The 19,752-nt window shown below is 37.9% G+C and overlaps 1 protein-coding gene across 1 annotated transcript; it reads left to right on the forward strand.

Moving 5' to 3' along the window:
- Nucleotides 1–5,591: 5,591 nt before the first annotated feature.
- LOC110687974 (KH domain-containing protein HEN4-like) lies at nucleotides 5,592–11,722 on the forward strand. The gene is made up of 7 exons (XM_021864631.1): nucleotides 5,592–6,390; nucleotides 9,060–9,401; nucleotides 9,844–10,095; nucleotides 10,340–10,723; nucleotides 10,813–10,892; nucleotides 10,978–11,080; nucleotides 11,250–11,722. Exons 1-7 carry the CDS (start codon nucleotides 5,731–5,733, stop codon nucleotides 11,388–11,390), a joined length of 1,962 nt encoding a protein of 653 aa, XP_021720323.1. The 5' UTR covers nucleotides 5,592–5,730; the 3' UTR covers nucleotides 11,391–11,722.
- Nucleotides 11,723–19,752: the final 8,030 nt, after the last annotated feature.

Genomic DNA, 19,752 nt, shown 5'->3' on the forward strand with positions numbered 1-19,752 from the left:
TTGCATCAACAATCTTTCTTCTTTGCTGCAAAGTTAATTGTTTTCTGCATACAAGACCAGTCCCTTCATGACCTTGCTGTTGCATTTGTGTGTTGAGAACATTAGTTTCTGTCTGTGGCTGCTGTTGCTGTTCTTCTTGGTTGCCATCCTGCATTTCATCTTCTGAGTTGTACTCCCATATTCCTGCATCCTGCATTTCTTCTTCTTCCTCGAACCACAGCTCTGCTAGCTCTTCTTCATTGAGAATGTGTTCAATATCAAAAAAAACAGAGTCATCAATTTCTGCCATTCCTCTTTTCCAGCACAGGGAGGATGAAGTCAGGGCCCTGCTGAGTTGTGTGGGTTGAAGATGAAGACTACACCCACCTGTGCATGAAGGACAACAGAGCACCCCTGTTTTTTGTAAAGTTTTAAGGAGTAGTTAGTGTGTAATTATTCTAACCTAGGATTTGATAAGCTTTTGTGGATGAAACTGTGTTTTTGGTGGAATGTTTCACCCACCTTTAAACAATGTTGATTGTAATTAATGCCTGACAATGGAGGATGATTTATTCCCTCCTTAAATGCTTGAATGAATGGTGACATTAAATGGGGGCATGGCTGTATTTATAGCCTCCTAAATTTTTTGGGAAAATTTGACTTTGGTATGAAATTTTTAAAAAAGGAGGGGGAAAGTAAAATTTCACCCCAAATTTTCGGTGGGTTTTGGGTGGGAAATTATGCTTTGGTTTTTTCTGCCAAACTTTCCCACCACAAACAAAAAGTGTGGTCCACACTTTCTCTCTCCTTGCTTTTTAATTAAACCCACTAACTTCTCCTAATATTTACTCTTCAATCTTTTGCCTCGTGAACCGTATTATCACTCAAAGTTGCACATAAAAATAAACGGAGGTAGTATTAACTGTGTATGATTATATAAAAAAATAATAATAATTTAAGTTATATTAGTATTATGCATTGACAATCATGATGAAAATCAATGCAACTTACTAATCGATCCATTATTGTCCAACAGATAAGAAGAACTATGATAAATTGATAATGCATGCATACATAAAATCAACCCAATTTAGATCATAGACCTTGTACCACAGTACAAGTCCACACAAGAGTAACATATATTAAATTTTTAAGTCAAGATGCACAGATCAAATAATGGATAAATCTTATTATTTCCATTCGATAACAGTACAAATTGTTTTGCTGATCTTCTTGGAATGAAAGAAATGAGTAATAATTTCAAGTTTAATACGTAGTACGTTCTTAAAAATAATAACAAGAAAAAGAACTTGACAAAGTCACTTGAATTGATGACCATTTATCTGCTGTTCATGCAGCAGATTCACAAATAGCCGAGACAAGTCACCATAGAGGCACTCTTACAGTCACAAGATGATCATCTCTATACGAAGCTTTAATCTTTTCAACTTCAACTATTCCATAATTTAACAAAGACAATGATCGATGTTCGTTAATCGTTATGTATTCCTGGTACCGTAATGAAGCCTTTACATTTTCAATGGTATGCAGTAGTACAGTACGTCGTCCCGAAGATGATAGCTTGCACGAATTGGAGTACATCGTTACTCGGTAGAATGGATGATGCATGTGTCACATAAACTACAAATAGTCATACTCCATAGTAGTTTTAACTATGACAAATTTATTTTACTACACCTTGATCGAATTATAAATTTAGTTAGCTGAAAAACTGTGAATTTGGCAATATTATGTTGATTAATGATGGTGGTTAATGTCTAAGAAAATAACACTTTAGTTTCATGATTTACTTGTGCACAAACATTAATATTAAAGCATATATTATTAACACTAATATAAATGGTAATTTCTAATTCTAGCTGCTTATTTGTTTTGATCATGGTTATTATTTTTGGAATTTCAGCTCCACTAATTAAATGTTCATCTTTCTTTCTTCTTTTTTTTTTTCTTCCATGAAATCCATCATAATAATTACAATTCCTAGTTGAAAAAATGTCGACATCAAAATAGTGAAGATGATTGATGTGAATCAATTTATTACTGAAATGAATTTCCTAGCTAGCTTTGTTGGACCATCATATAGTAAGTGCACTTCCTAGTTGCAATTTGGAAATAGGTTGAATGACATCACTATCTTTGTACAAGTTTAAACAATTTGCCAACTTGTTGGAAGGATTATGAAAAAAGAAAATAAGGTACTAAAATTGGAAACACTAAATTATTACAACATCACCACTACTTAATTGTATCAATTATTATATTGATATGTGATTTTGTAATTTTATGCACTCTCCTTCTCACCTTCTGAATATTAAAAAAACATATATACTTTGTAAAATGTTACACATTAATTAGGTATGTTTGCAACACTATTTTTCCAAGTATTATCTTTGGGAAATTTTGTAAATAACCACCCTTAGAATCACACTTTGTTGAATTAGTTATCCATTGTTTACAGATTAAAGGAAACAATCCCTTAAACGTAAAACCATTAGCGATCACCGTATCACCCATTATTATATTCCAGCCAGTATTCCGACTGACGGGCCCACATAACGGCTTTGCATTGATTTTTTTTCCTCCTTTCATATGAAATTGCTATGCTCCTTAAAAATCTCCCAAATATTGTTGGCGTGAGGGAAGGTGGGAAGATGGGAATTGCTGTGGTTGGTGGTGGTGCAGATAAGTGGTGGAGCTTCGAATAAGGTGGCAGTTTGATGGTGGGTTTTGAAGATGGACCTAAATGCAGCAAGAGAAAGAAACAATAGGGAAGAAGTATGCAATGGTGGGGCCTTTACTCGGAATATTGATTGGCGGGAATATGAGAAGGGGTGGTGATTGCTAATGGTTTTTACGTTTTGGGGTGTTTTTTTTTTTTTTTTTTTTTTTTTTTTAATTTCGTAAAAACGGGAGATTATTAGTTCAACAAAGTGTGGTTTTAGGAGTGGTTATTTTCAAAATTTCCTTATCTTTAACTATCCTTATTAATTTTAAGTATTATAAAGTTTTTTTTTTTTATTGATAAGGAGAGGGGACCCTACTAAACCAGCACCTCTCACTAGTCAGCCAGCTCAGCTATGTTGTAAGTCAATACTTGAGAGTAGAGGGGAAGGATTAGGGAATGCTCTATTTCCAAGCAAATGTGTTGAAGTATATATTCTTCCCAAACAACTAACACAAGTGTCCCACATTGAGAAAAGAAGAGAGAGTTAAACCATTTTTAAGGCTAAGGGGCTACTCCTTCTATTGACATATGGTTTTCGGATAGAACCTCCTTAGGCTCCTTTAGTTTTGAGAAATGGACTCTTTCTCTCTTGGTGGCGAATGCTGCCAGACCCATATTAGACATGGTATCAGAACTAGACTCATAGTTTAGGACCTTTAATGGCTTAAGTAATGAGTACAATGTGCTAGATTGAGTGAGTCCATGTGAAGGGAGTGAAAAAATGTCCTTTATGTAAGAGGGAAAAGAAGAGGAACCACGACGAGGAAAAATTTTAGGCGGCAGCCGCCGAGGTCACGAAGCTGCTGGATTATAAACTTACAAAACAATACATGTAAGTTTCCACATTGAAAAAAGAAGGGAGCCTTAAACACTTTATAAAGCTAATGGGCTACTCCTTGTATTGCCATATAGTTTTAGGATGAAACTTCATTTGGTCTTATAAAGACCCGTATTTGACACAATGTTGGTGCGTTGCAGAGTAATTGGTTATAAAAATTTGGTATTACAAAAATACACCATAGAGTAATAGACAAATAAAGTTATGATGCTGATAATGACAATAGTCCTAGGCTCCTAGCTAAACAACTTACGAAGTATTAAAAATTGAAAATGAAGGGGTATTACAACAGACAAGGGCATAATATAACATCATGGTTGGGTTTAGATCGTTATTAAATTCCTTAGTTTGTAGTAGTACATACTGGGCCTTACAGTCCATAAAAGTTGGGCTACCCGTTCCCCTATCCATTCTTTTTGGGCATCTACAACACCCAACAATATATATCATGCTCATTCACACAATCACACTCAGTCATGCGTTTGGGTGCTTGGGTGATGGTAAAGGCGTACTCAAAACTCAGTAATCCGGCATTCTGTCCTAAGCAATCATGCACGAGTGCTTGACCATAATCTATGCTCGCCTTCACCTGACCAAGCATGATAGCACTAGTGCACGAGCAACCGTGCTTGTGCTAGGCCGAACCTAGTCACCTAGATAATTTCCCTTAGGTTCTCCATAAAATATATTTGTACTCAAGTTGGTAATTTTATATCTTTCTTCTTCCATCCTCAAATATATCTTCATAACTTCGTATTAGGCATGGACACATTTCACGTCTTAAAGATTTAGACATAGGTTGTGATAGTGGGAGTGGAATAATGTGGGGTACGATATGTTTACCTACTTAGTCATCTCTCTATTATACGAAGTATTATATCAAGATGTTGTCCATCTACCTAATTTGACCCCTTTATATTAACGTTTAACATTATTCATAAACTTAATTTGACTCTTCTTTTTAAACTAGTATATAAACCATATGTAATTTGTTTACTAGTATTGATTTCACTTTAAAGCGTATTTACCAATAATTACTTACTCGTATTTTAATATTTTTACAAAATATTAAGCAATTTAATGGTAAAATTGTACATAGAAGAACGCATCTCACCACAATTATACACCTAATTTGGAAGAAATTGCCTACTCTGTATTTTAGTCAGAGTATTTCCTACTACTATGAATATGTGATTTACTGAGGAGGCTTGGGTAGAGCTGACAATTTCTAACATAACACAACACTATTAAAACTGGCACGACACAAACACGAAATTATTGAAAGAAAACCACAAAGTTGGCACGACACGACATAAAACCAACCCCAACACGACCCATTTTGATAAGTTGGACAAATTATGTAGTTATCCTACATTTTACATACTTTTTGAAATATCCACGAGACCATACACGAACATGAGACTAGGGCTGAGCAAAATTATCCGAAAAACCGAAAACCCGAATCGTAACCGAACCGAAAATTAGGGTACCCGTTCTGATAGTCATAACGGTTTGGGTACCCGATCCGATAATTTGTTATCCGGTATGGTTATTGGGTATCATTTTAAAATTAACAGTTACCCGATCCGATCCGATCCGATAAGTAATTTTTTTCATTTTTTTTCCTACTTAAATCTATTTATACAAAATCTAAACTCTTATTTAGTTCATAATCACTTCATAATTTAAATGGTTAGTAATAATATTAATAATTTGGTCATGATCATGTGGTATTATTGTTAATTAGTGTTGAATGATATCATAATAACTAGATTATAAAGTCTAAATTTTCATTATTGGATAACATATCGGGTACCCGATAATCATTTCGAAAATTCGGGTATCCGAACTTATCGATTCAGTTAATAGATATCATATTTAATGTTATTGGTTATCGGATACCCAAACCGATAGTGTTAACGGTGCGGATACCCGGCCCATGCTCGCCCTACGATGAAACGACATGACTTTTAGTCGGTGGCTCTAGGTTTGAGCACGGTTGGCTATACTTTTTTTAGAAGGAAAACAGAAAATATTTCCAAACCTTGCCGTAAACCCCAGAGCCTCTGAGGTTTTGACTTAAAAGTCAACCCCCACTCACACACCCCCTTTCACTTTCTCTCTCTTCCAATGTTCGTCAATTCTGCTCCACTTCACTCCTTCAACAATGGAACCTCAATTCTCTCTCAAACGCCACCATTCTCACTCTCTCTCTAACCCAACATTATCATCTTCCTCTTCTACTCCACCTTCTCAACAACTCATACCCTCCGAAAATGGCGGCGAAACCCAATTCCGAATCCTCTGTCCCTCCGCAAAAGTCGGCGGTGTCATCGGAAAAGGCGGCGCCGTAATCCGCCAACTTAGGGATGATACCGGTGCTCGAATTCGCATCGTTGATGATCTTCCCCCCTTTTCGCGCTGCGATGAAAGGGTAATTCACATCATCGCCGATTCGAAAAACCCTAACCCTAATTCTGGGGAGGAGAGGGAAGAAGGGTCGATTGCGCAGGCGGCGTTGGTGAAGGTGTTTGAGAGGATATTGAAGGTTGATGAAGAGAGGAGTGAGAAGAATGAGAGTGAGAAAATGGAGGATGAGAGGAGAGAGAATAATGGGAATGGAAATGGTGGGAGTAGTAGTGGGAATGGTGGGCAATCTGGGCATATTGTTTGTAGATTGTTGGCGCCGAGTAATCAAGTTGGGTGTGTTCTTGGAAGAGGTGGGAAGATTGTGGAGAAGATTAGGCAAGAGAGTGGTGCTCAAGTTAGGGTTTTGCCTAGGGAGCAACTTCCTGCTTGTGCTTCTCCTGGGGAGGAATTAATTCAGGTGAAATTTCCCTAATTTTCGGCCTTTTCGGTTTCTAAATTGCGTAATTCGATGATCTATGATTTATTTTGGTGTCATTTGGGTTATGTAGTCTATGAATAGTTTGATTATGTGATTTGATCATTTGTTCTCGTGGATTCGACATTAATGTTATAATTCGTATTGGCTAATGTACATTAGATACCTTAATAAAACCCCTTATAGTATTCTCCTTGTGGCAACATGTGATTAATTTGATAGAATACCTGCCTGATTTTGACCTTTAAAAAAATGTACATACACAAATGTCTTGGTTTCATTTAGGGGTGTAAATGATCCGAGCCGAGCCGAGTAATACCATGTTCACGTTCAACTTAGGCGAGTTCGAGCACAATCCCGAGCTTTCAAAGGAGCTCAAAAATCTGTTCAAGCTCGGCTCATTTAGTACACTTTATGTTCGCGAACGGTTCGTGAATGGCTCGTTTATTAAACGTAAGTTTCATGAACGAACTTAGTAATAGACGAGCTTCTCTAATAAACAAGCTTTGTACTTTTGTCATTTGAAAATCTCAACATTAGCAGAATAATTAAATCCTAATCATAAACAAGAATTAAATCTTAATTATTAAAAACTTAAGAATCAAATTAACAATTGTGAATAAATCAATAATTCATGAATATAAATAAACGAGTAGTTCGCAAACATAAATAAACGAGTTGTTCATAAACTTATCTGAACGAGCATATCTATGTTCGTGTTCAAATCATTTATTAAACGAGCTATTTGTTCAAGCTCGGCTCATTTATCAAATAAACTAACATGAACGAGCTTCAACCGAGGCTCTCATGGATTTTAAGCTTAGGCATCCTAAATGGGATGTATATCTTGTCTGCATATATTCACTTGTAGATTATTGTATCACAATGAATTGACTACGGAATAATCACTTTAGCCGACCCCACTTATGAGATTGATTGACTGAATGGATTGACATACAGTAATTAATTATTTAGCATGTGTACATTTCCCGGTGACAGTTTTTTTCCAAAATCAAATTTTAATGTTGAGTATCTTGAATCCATCCTTTAGATAGTATTGTTAAGCGATTATTAATTTGTCATGACATTGATGATTGATAGCTTTATCTTATTTGTTTGGTGATTTTGTGTAAGTTCAATGTAAAAATAACTAATTTGACCAAACTTACTTTACTTGTTTTTAGGACTTGCATATCTCTATGGAGTAGGTTTTGGGTTTTCGTGTGAATGGTGTGGAGTTTTGAAATTTGCTGATAAAGTTATCCAGGGTGTGCTTTAGGATGGAAGGCATGTCATAATTGAGATCATCATGTTTGAGTGTTGACGGATGACTGTAACCTTCAGTCTGTTCTATTATATGTGGGAGTTGTGGGATTATACTCGTTCCAACTTTCACTGTTTCACACATTTGACAGTGTTTCCCACTTTAGTAGATGCATGTCATGCCCAATGAGAAGTGGGGTATGAGGCTTTGCTGCAAATATTTGTTGAATGTGAGGGTGTAAGTGTTGCTTAAAGTTTAGGAGGTGGGAAGATGCTAGGGAACTAGGGGGAATAACTGCAGGAAAAACTGGTTAATCTATTCTGGAAAATTGCTAATTCTGATAGAGCATGGGATAAGTTTTATCTGCTAGGAATTGAAGGAATCTAAAAGTTACAATTTTTGGTTTAGAAATTACTGAGATGAGTATGCTTGAATGATTTTGTGGTCACCTTGGACTGAATTTTCAATTGGAATTCTCCAAGATGAGAAAAAAGTGACCCCTGTTGAAAGTAGGACTCAAGATATGAGTTGGATTTTTGGATGTATAAAGAAAAGGCACCCTAATGCCTTGTAAGGAAAATGACAGGATTAACTTTGGGAGCATGACATTTTTAACAGTATAAGAAAGGATAAAAATGACATGGGAGGTAAGGATAAGCTTTCCCCCGATATGCTTATCTTGGACATGATCCTTCTAAGTCTTTGTCACACCATTTTACCTATACCTTATCCCCTTTCCTATTAGAATATTACTACTGCTTCTACCGCTGTTACAAATTAGGAATTTACTCAATGATTGATTTTTGGACTTTAGAGGTTGATGATGATACAGAGTTGTCATGGCCGAGGAACGCTTCATGCCTTTAATAGACTACTGCCTTATTGTCTGTTACTCTGTTTTATATTGGGATGTTGATTTGTCAAATTTGAGATAAGAGGTTCATAAACTCATAGAGGTTTTCATTAGTCTGTGGTATAGCTTGAACTGACTTTGGAGAAATGCACTTCGTTACCAATTATATTGATTGTGTCTCATGTCTTGCTCTTTACTGTGTATTAGGTAAGTGGATCACTCTATAGGCGTAAATGTATTTCCACACTAATGTATATATTGTATTTATCAGATTAATTTTTATTGGGTCTTATTGTGAAGAGGAAGCTATGATCTCTTTTGATCAATGTCTCTTTTTGTCGCTTTAACGGAATATTTCTTAAGATCAAGAAGTGCATTGGATGACACATGACAATAAGCCTGAAACTTGTCACTTTTGCTAACTGACATCTTGTTCATCATTTTTCATAGTTCTGTTTTGATTGTAAAATTGTTCCATCTATCTCTTCATTATATCAATTCAACATTCATATTTATACGTTGTCTGAAATTTAGATGGCAGGAAATTTTCAAGCTGTAAAGAAAGCTCTCTTGTCTGTTTCAAGTTGTCTTCAGGAGCATCCCAAAGCTGATATGTTTCAAGGACCAAATCTTGCTAGTCAGACAGATTCTTTTCCTCAAAGAGGTGCACATGCTGCTGATCATAGCCATAGGATAGCTCCAGAAGATGATGTTGTTTTCAGATTGCTATGCCAAGCAAGTAAAATTGGCAGTTTGATAGGAAAGGGTGGGTCCATTGTACGGGCAATTCAAAATGAAACTGGGGCATCAATCAAGATAGGAGATACTGTTTCTCCTGATTCAGATGAACGGGTTGTATTCGTATCAGCACGAGAGGCATGTAAAGATAAATTTATTATTGTGCACAACTTGTTGAGTTTTGTTAATATATTGTGTTAAGACGTGATTTATGTGAAACATCTTGTTTTTCCCTTTTTACAACTTGTAATTACACTCATTTAAAAAAAGAAAAAAACCCTTGATCGTGCATGCTTCAAGTCTTTTGTTATTTGATATAGGTTCTTTCTGTGCTTGAATATTTGGTGTCAAAATAAAAATCTGAATGTTTCAATTTATCAGGAAATAGTGCTTTTGAATCATGTTGAAGGAGCAGAGCTAGTCAGCTAGGTATTACCGTTAGATGAACTAATTTCTTTGTCTGTGATCAGTGTCATTGTCAGCATCAAAATCAATTTTATAGTTATATAAGTTGTATAGAAGGTTAATATCCCAGTGATTACTCATTTGCATTTTCAATTTCCTTTTCAAACTGTTACAGAGTATGGACCTGAAACACTCTGCTGCTCAGGATGCTGTCATCCGTGTGCACAGCCGAATAGCAGAGGTCGGATTTGAACCAGGTGCTGCAGTTATTGCCCGGCTTCTTGTCCATTCACAACAAATAGGTTGTTTGTTGGGTAAAGGAGGCCTAATTATTGCTGAAATGAGACGACTTACTGGTGCTAGTATTCGAATTTTTGGCAGGGAACAAGGCGTGAATCCTAATATCCAAAATGATGAAGTTGTGCAGGTAATATTTCGGTGAACTCGGAAGTGGAACATTCTTATAGTTTTGTAGCTTGGGGTGAAATTTTCCTCATTTATATTCATGTGGTAGCACCAAAAGGTCTCCTCAGTTGAGCTGTACTTTGTCTGCCAATGTCCTCTTACCTCATGGTTAAGGTTTTCTTGCGCAAACTTGCTGCTGGTCTCTTTTTTTTTGGTACTCATTGAAGAGCTTTACTAAGATACTGGTCATTCTACCTACTTAACAGGTTATTGGAAGTTTGCAGTCAGTTCAGGATGCTTTATTTCAGATTACTAGTAGGCTTCGGGATGTTTTGTTTCCCCCGAAGCAGCACCTTTCTCATGTTAGTAGCTCGCCTTACTTCACTACCTATCAGGAATTACCATCTCCTTCATTTCGCCCTAGACATGATCAGGCTTCTCCTGGTCATTATCATTCACCAGTTGGATTACCTCATGCATATGACAATCGTTCTGCTGGCCAAGGGCAAGCTCATTCATCATTTCCACATGAAATGGATAGAGTTGATGGACCTAGTGGCGAACATGACCACCATCAGTATGGTAGTGATAGAGCTTCTTATGGCCTGTCATTTGAGAAGCCAGCTTCACCTAAAGTGTGGCATCCCCAGGTAATAACGGAATAACCTGTTGCTTTTTTGGTGATTTTCAATATGTTTTGCAAATGATCACTGAATATTGCATAATATGCGTTGTCCAGGCTGCTGACTATGGGAATCCTAGCAGATATTCTGACACAGTCGCTGGGTCTTCAAGTATGGTTGCAAAAAATAATGAAAGGTGAGGCTGAAAGAATGTATGGCTTATGATATCTTGTTCTCCGCTCTAGATTATCGAGCTTATTTTTTTTTTCTCCATGGTGCAGTGGTCAGATGCCGATGGTGACATCTGTAGAAATTGTAGTTCCACAGATATTGCTACCTCATGTTTATGGAGAAAACAAAACTAATATTGGACATATAACACAGGTGGGTTTAGAACAGTAAATGTATGTACAAGTAGTTGTTTGCACTTAGCAGTACTGCTGTTTAAAAATTCCTGACATTGAGCCATGTCAAGAGTTTGTCTTTGCAGTATTATCTAAGGTATATATTCTGATTTTGGTTTCTGATACAAACTCTGGTTTCTTGAATTTAGTTTTCTGGAGCAGATGTAATTGTTCATGATCCTAATCCTGGTGCTACTGAGGGTCGAGTCGTTATATCAGGAACTCCAAGTCAACTGCACACCGCTCAAAGCCTTGTTCAAGCCTTCATCTTCTGCAGTCAAGCATTTTGATAACCCCCTTATACAACTCGCATGCAGTTCAGATAATTACAGTTGAAGACAAGATGTACATTATTGAGCTAACCTCTTTGTAACTTACTCTCAATTTTGTTTGTTGAATTGCTGTTTTAGACCTTTCAGTAAAAAGGAGCTGAAGCTCCATCATATTAAACCATTGATGTATATTTTCATAGATTTATTAAATTGGCCAATTGGTCTATCATTTTTTTAATCCTATTTCTAGTGCTTTATTAGATATCCAACAATTGTGTGGATGATGATGTTTAAAACTTCCTTTCAATTTGTATATTTAATACATGTACATTAGGGGTTGTTTGGTTGAAGTTCTTGGAATAGTTGGAATGGGTTAAATCCATTTCATGGTTTTATTTGTTTTGTTGGACTATTTAAGTATGGAATCTCTTATGTGGGGGATTCTAACTCCACTCCATTCTCTTGGAATCTCATACCCATCTTCCCCCCAAGGATTTATAATCAATACTACTATTCAAGTATGAAAATCTATTCCATGATTAAACTAAACAATTTTAGATTGATGTAGGATATAGATATCATACCGTCCAAGTATGAGAACCAAACGACCCCTAAATATGTGCTTCATGTCATGTCAATGTTTATGGTCTTTGTATCAACCACGGTATACTATAAAAGGCCGGGGAAAATGGTCAAAAAAAATATTTACAAAGTGTCAATTGTTGCATCAGGCTTTTGGCTAGGGTTTTTATAAGTTCATGAATTTACAGAGTATTCATATTAAAATGTAAATGTTATTTATTTCACATCTGTAGGTTGTTCATGTAAAACTTGTTTATTGTTGAATTGTTTTTCATTATTCAATCATTATATTAATATCAATTCATCTCTTTTTGGCAACAAGATTATCGATTCACCATATACTAAATTAGACTTATTATTTTCTAATATACATCCATAATGTAATTTCAGCCATGTAGATCACATGAACTATATAATCTTGTTAATATTTTAATAGAGAAAACTAGATGAAGCCTGTGCGATGCACGATTTGTTTGAATTTTTTAAAACAGTATTTTTTTTTTATTTTTTTTGCTAAAAGTTGTATATTTAAATAAAATTTTTAATATTAAAAGATAATATTATATATTTAATTAATTTAAACTTAAAAATCTCATTCACCAATTTTGCTGTCATTTGAATTATTTAATTCTAAAAGAAATTACAAATCTCTTATTTAACTGGTTACAACTAAAATTTATAATCCTATATGTAGGGATGGCAATGGGTCTCGGACCCGACCCAGACCCGATTGGACTCGACCCATATTTTAGGGTCTGGGTCCTTAAATTTAGACCCGACGGGTCTGGGTCCAAAAAGTGTAGACCCAGATCCGACTCATAGATCCGCTTTTTTTTTTTTATTATTTTATTTTATTTTTTTATAAATAATAAATATATATCATATATAATATTATTAAAAAAAAACCCTTAATCAAATATACTAGAGTAATAATATAATGCGTAGTTAGAGGTTAAGAAGATAGACTTTAGAGAAAGTCAGCAAAACAACAAGCAACCAAGAAACTTAGTTTTTAAGATTTTTTTTCATGCATTGTCTTTACTTTTTAATGAACAAATTATTTATGTGTTAAAAAGATGAACAAGTTTTTTTAATACGCTTTAATTTTTTCAAGTAATAGTATAGTTATAGTTTTATAATATATATAAAAGATTATAACAAATTATAAAAAATTATAGTTGGACTTGTTTTAGACCCGATGGTTTTGGGTCTCAGTCTGATTTGGTCTAGATCGGATCTGGGTCCACCTCCAAAAGTTCGGGTCTGGGTCTTAGTGGACTGGACCCAGACCCGACCCATTGACATCCCTACCTACGTGGCGCGCTAAGAAAATTAAATCCTACGCGGCTCTCTTAAAACTCCCCTTTATATATATACTAATTTTGTGCAAGGCCGATGCCTGGATTGTTTATAAAATTTTAATTAGGATAAACTGTTTGGCTTGAACGTCCATTAATACGGTCATGTAATCCCTTTAGCTAATGCAGGATATTTAGACATACGACATCCTATCGCTTATTTATAGAATAATGCACTTTTTGTAGTTTTGTTTGTAAATAGATATCTAGCTATGTTATTATTGATTTGAAAATATTGTTATTGAACTTAAATTATTTTTACTACATTGAAAGTATTTTTACCAAACCAAAATTTTTACTGATTAAAACTTATTTTTACAGATTCTCAATTATTTAGTTAACTAAATTAAATATATTATAAATGGGTCTTATTTTAAAGAACTTTTTGAAACGAATTTTATGATGGAAATAAAACCGTATTATAGGATATTTATAAAAATTTATGATTAATTTTGTGTATATGAAATATTAGAAATATAGTGATGATAAAACTCTATACAACATTTTTATCTTAAAAAATCTATCCAAAAATCGCTTACTTAGCATCGCATGTGTCACAATAAAACCTATTTGTCGTCTACGTGGTGCGACACTTGGCGAAAAACTAATATGTCAAGTGTCACTGTCTCGTGACCTGGTTGCGAGACCGACTTTATATATTAGTGACTAGTTTTGTGCCCGGGCGATGCCCGGATTGTTCTAAACTTCATGTTATTATGTAAAATATTTAGACATACGATATCATATCGCTTATTTATATAATAGTGTACTTTCTGTAGTTATCTGTAAATACATATCTATGTTATATTAACTTGATATTTTTTATTGCACTTAAATTATTCCTAATGAACTGAAAATATTTTTACCAAACTAAAATTATTTTTTTCTGATTAAAACTTATTTTAACTGATTTTCTAGTTTTTATTACAATATATTATAAATGGATCTCATTTTAAAGAACTTTAAAACGGATTTTAAGATGGAAATAGTAATGAGTTATAAGATGTTTATTAAAAGTTATAATTAATTTTGTATATATGAAATATTAGAAGTATATCAATAATAAAACACTATACAACATTTTTATTTTAAAAAAATCTATCCTAAATTCGCCTACTTAGAATCCTATGTGTCACAATAATACCTATTTATCGCCTACGTGGCTCAACACTTGGCGAAAAACTGGAATGTCAAGTGTTTTGGGGTTTTTGTCCTTCGGGAGAGTTACGCCACCAAGATTGATTTCCCGCCACCTGTACCTGCAAAACAACGGAGACTCCGGTTAGGTAGAGTTTCGCCTCCGACAATCAAGTTAGAACGTGTACGGAGAAAGTAAAAAGGTGCGGAAAAAGTAAATCTAGATCTTCTCGGATTCCAAGATCAGGTGTTTTCTTTGATGTGAGAGAATTGATGGTGTGGTAATAACTGAACGTGACCCCAAAGTGGGATAAATCCCCCTAATTATAAGTTCATTGGTAAATGTGCCCCCACCTAGGTCATTCCAACCTATATTTGGGGGGCTGCGCCGTTTTGCGGCTTTTTCTTGGAAATTGGGCTATAAAGGCCGTCTTTTTCCATACCAATTGGGAGTGCCACGTGTCAGTTGAGGATTGGTTCACTTTGAACCTCTCCTAGGGTGACACGTGTCACCTTCTAATTGGGCCACGCGGCCTGGGTATTTTTACCAAATCATTTGCCCCTCACAGGTGTTACGTGGCGTGCCACGTGGCACTTGTGACACTTGTCACTTAGGCATTTGTGAACAGTTTTTTATTGTTCACCTTCTGGCCAAAATTACAGGGATGCCCATGAATTTACCCCTCTATAGATAGAATTTTACCCCCCTCATTTTTGACATTTTCAAAAAAAAAAAAGTCTAGAGAGAAAGTCAAACGTTCTGGAGAGAGAGAGAGAGAGAGAGAATCCGACAACCGCCTGTGTATCTCACAAACAGTTGCTTGATTTCTGCCCGCCTATTACAGCCGGTCAGTGCTTGACACCCTTTTCCGGAAACAAATCTTCAAGGTACCGTTTCTCCCCCTCTCAGTTGTTTCACATTTTTTCTGCTTGTGTACATATCATATAAATGGATTCACCATCAGCATACACGGCACAACCTAGGTCAGTAGTTAGTCGGTCTCCTGGTATGGCTGAGTCTAGGACTGGGGGTGGCGTCTCTGGGTGTTTAAACCACCGTTGTTCTTCCCCAAATCTGACCCGTCTATGTGTTTGTGCAAGACACTATGGCTCGGACAATGCAGACGGCACCTGATCCAGAGTATAGAGAGGAAGGTATAGACGGTGTGCTGCCTGAGGAAGAGACGGCTGAGGTAGGGGCACCAGTTGAAGAGGAGGGAGGATCTTCTCCGGATGCACCCAACACTCATAGCGATAGGATCCTTGAATCAGAACAGGGATACTGTGAAGAAGCTTTCTCTGTATCTGGTTTTGAGGGAGATGATGAAGCTGAGCCCGAAAAGAGAGACGGGGAAGAGACCGGCTCTGTATCCAGATCAGAGAGAGACGGTGGAGAGACCACCTCTAGGTCTGGCACTGAGAATAGTGGCAGTGGCTCACTATCACCGGTTGAGGATAGTGAGGCAGAAGAGAGAAAAAAGTGGAACCATAAGGGGGATCCGTTCCAGATCCATGTGCCTGCCAAAGACAGGTGGAACATGGAAAAAGGCTTGGAGGACTTCAAATTAAAACGTCCCCTTGGTGATGGCTTTGACATCCGGGTGCCGCCTGAACTAGGCACCATTGCCTACAAGGATGACCAGCCGAATTCCAACAATTACTTCGGCTGCTACGAGACGGCCTTCCAAGCCGGTCTCCATTTCCCCCTCCATGATGCAATAAAGGCTATCCTTCGAGGATATGGCTTGGGTGTGTGGCAATTGACCCCAAATTCTTGGGTCAACATTCTAGGCTACATTGCCGCTTGTGAGATGCAGGGCCTCTATCTCGGTTGGGAGGGTTTTGCCGATATGCGCTACTTTAGCCGTAGCCCAGGCGGATGGCGGGCGTGGTACACATTAATCACTTACCCTAATTATCTGATGACCTTAGACAAGTCGTCTAAGTGGTCTAATTGGAATAACAGGTTTTACCTGGTTTCTGCCCCCAAACGGCGAGATAACTTCGAGTATCGTTGTTACAATAAGAAGCCGGATCTATTGGGTCAGAAGTGTGCTTTCCCAAAGGTTCCGGATGAGGATTATGAGAAAATAATAGAGCCGGGGTTCTTTGAGCTTACAACCACTCCCCTCTCAACCGGCGAGTTAATAAGTGTACCCAAGAATTGGGTACCCAAGCATGAATGGCTAAGAGACGAGGCGTTTTTGTCCGCCTGTGGTCTGAGCACAATGTTCGGGATAGACCTATGTAGAGCATGCATCCGAAAATCTTTATGCCGCCTTTATTGTTTTGCAATAGTGTAAATGTCTGAAGAAAAGACGCCTAAACGATCTGCAGCTCAATTCCGCAAGGATAACGCGGAGAAGAAGAAAGCCCAACTGGCGGCTAAGGGCCAGGTATAAACCGCCTGCCCTAACTTCTTTTAATTTCTAGTTTATTTATACAAAGACGGCTATAACCGACTGTATTCCTAATGTCTGATTTTTTTTTTTAGGATGGAGACAAGGGGGCTCTCATGTCCTTTACCATGTTATTCAAACGGAAGCAGGATAATGATGTCACCAGCTCCGCCATGTCTCGACGAGTGTCTTCTGCTCAAATGGCTCCTGATCTTCCGCTTGGGACGGGCCGTCTGACCATTGGGAGGAAGAGCATCAAGAATTTAGGTCTTGGGATAGACATAGCGAAAAAGTCGGGTGCCATTGAGGTGTCGAAGAGTAGCGAGCTACCCAAGGTTGCAAGACGTGCTGCAGCGGCTCCAGGTGATGATAACCTGCAGATTCTATCCCAAGGTATGGCTAACCCTTTCGAATCTCATCTTGAGCTTGGCAGGCCCATACAGGTTAAGTTGCATTCCCAGCAGACCTCAGAGGGATCATCGGGCAGTCGTCGGCAGATTGGTGTCGCCCGTATAGCTCACTAACCCCATCTTTCTTGTGGTGCTGATCAATCCCCCTGGTGGCTGGATGTGCAGCAATACTCCAAGGCCATGCTGGGGTCTATCCCCAAGAATGAGAAGGAGGCCATTCCGGGGATTCAGACATTCAATGTTGAACGTATGCTCTCCCTGCTGTCTGAGGTATTGTAACTTAATTCGGATTTTTTGAAGTATAATGCTGGTTGTGTTTCTAACATACCGTTCGCACTTTTTCAGGCGATGCTGAGAGTTGATGAGCCAAAGAAGTCGTATGCTCGCAAGTAGGAAGAGGTAAGACGGGCCAATAAACGCGTGACTGAGTCCGCCGACGTTTCCCAATATCAAAATACAATAAACCAACTTGAGACTAAAGCTGAGCTGATGATGCAGGCGGAGAACATCAGGCGTCTGACAGCTGCTCTGGATGAGGCAAACAAGAAAGCCTTCGACTTTGAGGCTGCTCTTAAGAACGCCCAGGCAGATCTTAAAGCCTTGGAGGACGTCGACAAGGAGAACACCAATCTCTGGGCAAACGTTAACCGGCTGAAGAACGAGATGGCTGCTTCCCAGACAAACTTCAAGGAAACTCTGGCAGCTGAGCAGGACCGCCTCATCGAGGAGAATGAGCAAGATTGCGCAGCCAGGATGAAGATGGCATGGGAGATTATGCATCCGGGTTCTAAGTACGACATCTGGGCCTAAGCCTATGAGTACGCCGATGAGGTCTTGACGACAAGGGAGGAAGGCAAGCCGGAGCCTCTTCCATTTGATGTTTGGGCAAACTAGGAGGCTTCAGACGGAGAGGAACCGTCTCAAGTTGTAGAGGGTGGAGAAAAAGAGCAAGTACAGTAAGAAGATGCATAAGTGAACTCTGCTCTGCCTCTGCTTGAGAAGGATGGGAAGGATGTCCTGGAGGCCTCTCAGCAAAATTAGCTTTAATGTCTTTATTTCTATTCGGCATTTGGCCGTCTACATTTCCGGCCTGCGTGCCTATATTTTGAATGTTATAACAATCTTTTCTTATTTCCCGGATGTCGATCCGGTATAACAATTGCTCCCCTGGATTTTCGGTCGGGATTTATTTATGAAATTGTCGATCGAGTCGGTTTTGTTAAATTTTTTCGATTCTTGCAATTTTTTGATTTTGCTATATATATGCTTCAATCTTGCCCAACTTATTAATTGCATACGGAAACTAACAAACTGGCTGGCCTTTTGCCCCTGGGCGGCTGTGTGGTTGGTTTCAAAATAGATTGATTGACTGAAGAACTTTTGATACTTTAAGGAGTATGAGAAGTTCCTTGGTCAATCAATCACTACCATGATTGCCCCAAGCCAAGTACACAGCCGTCCAAGATTCAGGCGATACTATCTTGAACGCCCAGACATTCATCGTTTGGGTCATCTACGAAATTGAACTTGATTGTCCATGAATATACTCAAGTGTCTTTATGACCTATTAGGGGGATTTCTCGATTTAAAAAATTATAAGTTTTTAATCTAAGTTGGAATAACAGCGAATATCGGTTGGTGTCAAATAGGACATGCGGTTTTCTTTTGCCGTCTAGGTTCCTTTTTAGATTATTCAGGAGAAACAGCTATGAACTAGCCCCTATTGGGCTAGTCAGTGTTTGCCATTTGCGTTTGAGTTTATAGAGCAATGTGCCACCCAAATGGGAGATGCCCTCTGCGACGAAATCACCCGGATGGGCGTCGCCGGATGTCGTACTCATGTTGGAGCAGACGGTTGGTTTAAATTTGGCCGTCTGCACATTGCACAGGCGGTGTTCCCATTGGGAGACATATCTAATAAAGCATATATTCAGAATTGAAAACAAAAAGTGATTTTTCATTGATAGGCTCTTTATTTACAAAAAAATTTAAAAGTCTTACAAGTCTTAGAAGTTGTACATCTTTAAATTGACTACATTTCAAGTTCTGGCTAGCTTCCTACCGTTTGGAGTTTCCAAGCGGTAGGATCCGCCTCTTACTTCCTCATAGATCTGGTAGGGACTTTCCCAATTGGGCGTCAACTTGCCTTGTTCATTGGCCCTACCGGTTGCCTCCATTTTTCATAACACAAAGTCCCCTACTTTCAAGGGCTGTTTGTGCACTCTCTTGTTATAGACTCTTGTCATTCTCAGACGGTAAATCTCATGACGCAAGGCGGCATTGCCCCTATGTTCTGGAAGTGAGTCCAATGCAAGTCGCATGGCCTCCCAGTTTGCCTTTTCATCATACAACATGATTCGCAGAGATGGCTCATAAAGCTCAATGGGTAAGACGGCTTCAGCACCGTATAGCATAAGAAATGGGGTTTCGCCGATTGCCCCTTTGCTGTGTTGAAGGCTTCAACCTGGTTGTTTGCTTGGGGACGGCCGACTGA

This window comes from Chenopodium quinoa, unplaced genomic scaffold, assembly GCF_001683475.1.
Source record: "Chenopodium quinoa cultivar QQ74 unplaced genomic scaffold, ASM168347v1, whole genome shotgun sequence".
NCBI classification, from domain to species: Eukaryota; Viridiplantae; Streptophyta; class Magnoliopsida; order Caryophyllales; family Amaranthaceae; genus Chenopodium; species Chenopodium quinoa.

Bases quoted from the DNA above. Each gene is read 5' to 3' on its own strand.
- LOC110687974 (XM_021864631.1), top strand. From the start codon at position 5,731: ATGGAACCTCAATTCTCTCTCAAACGCCACCATTCTCACTCTCTCTCT. The intron at 6,391-9,059 runs GTGAAATTTCCC...TCTGAAATTTAG, and splicing joins CTGGGGAGGAATTAATTCAG to ATGGCAGGAAATTTTCAAGC. The intron at 10,893-10,977 runs GTGAGGCTGAAA...TCCATGGTGCAG, and splicing joins GTTGCAAAAAATAATGAAAG to TGGTCAGATGCCGATGGTGA.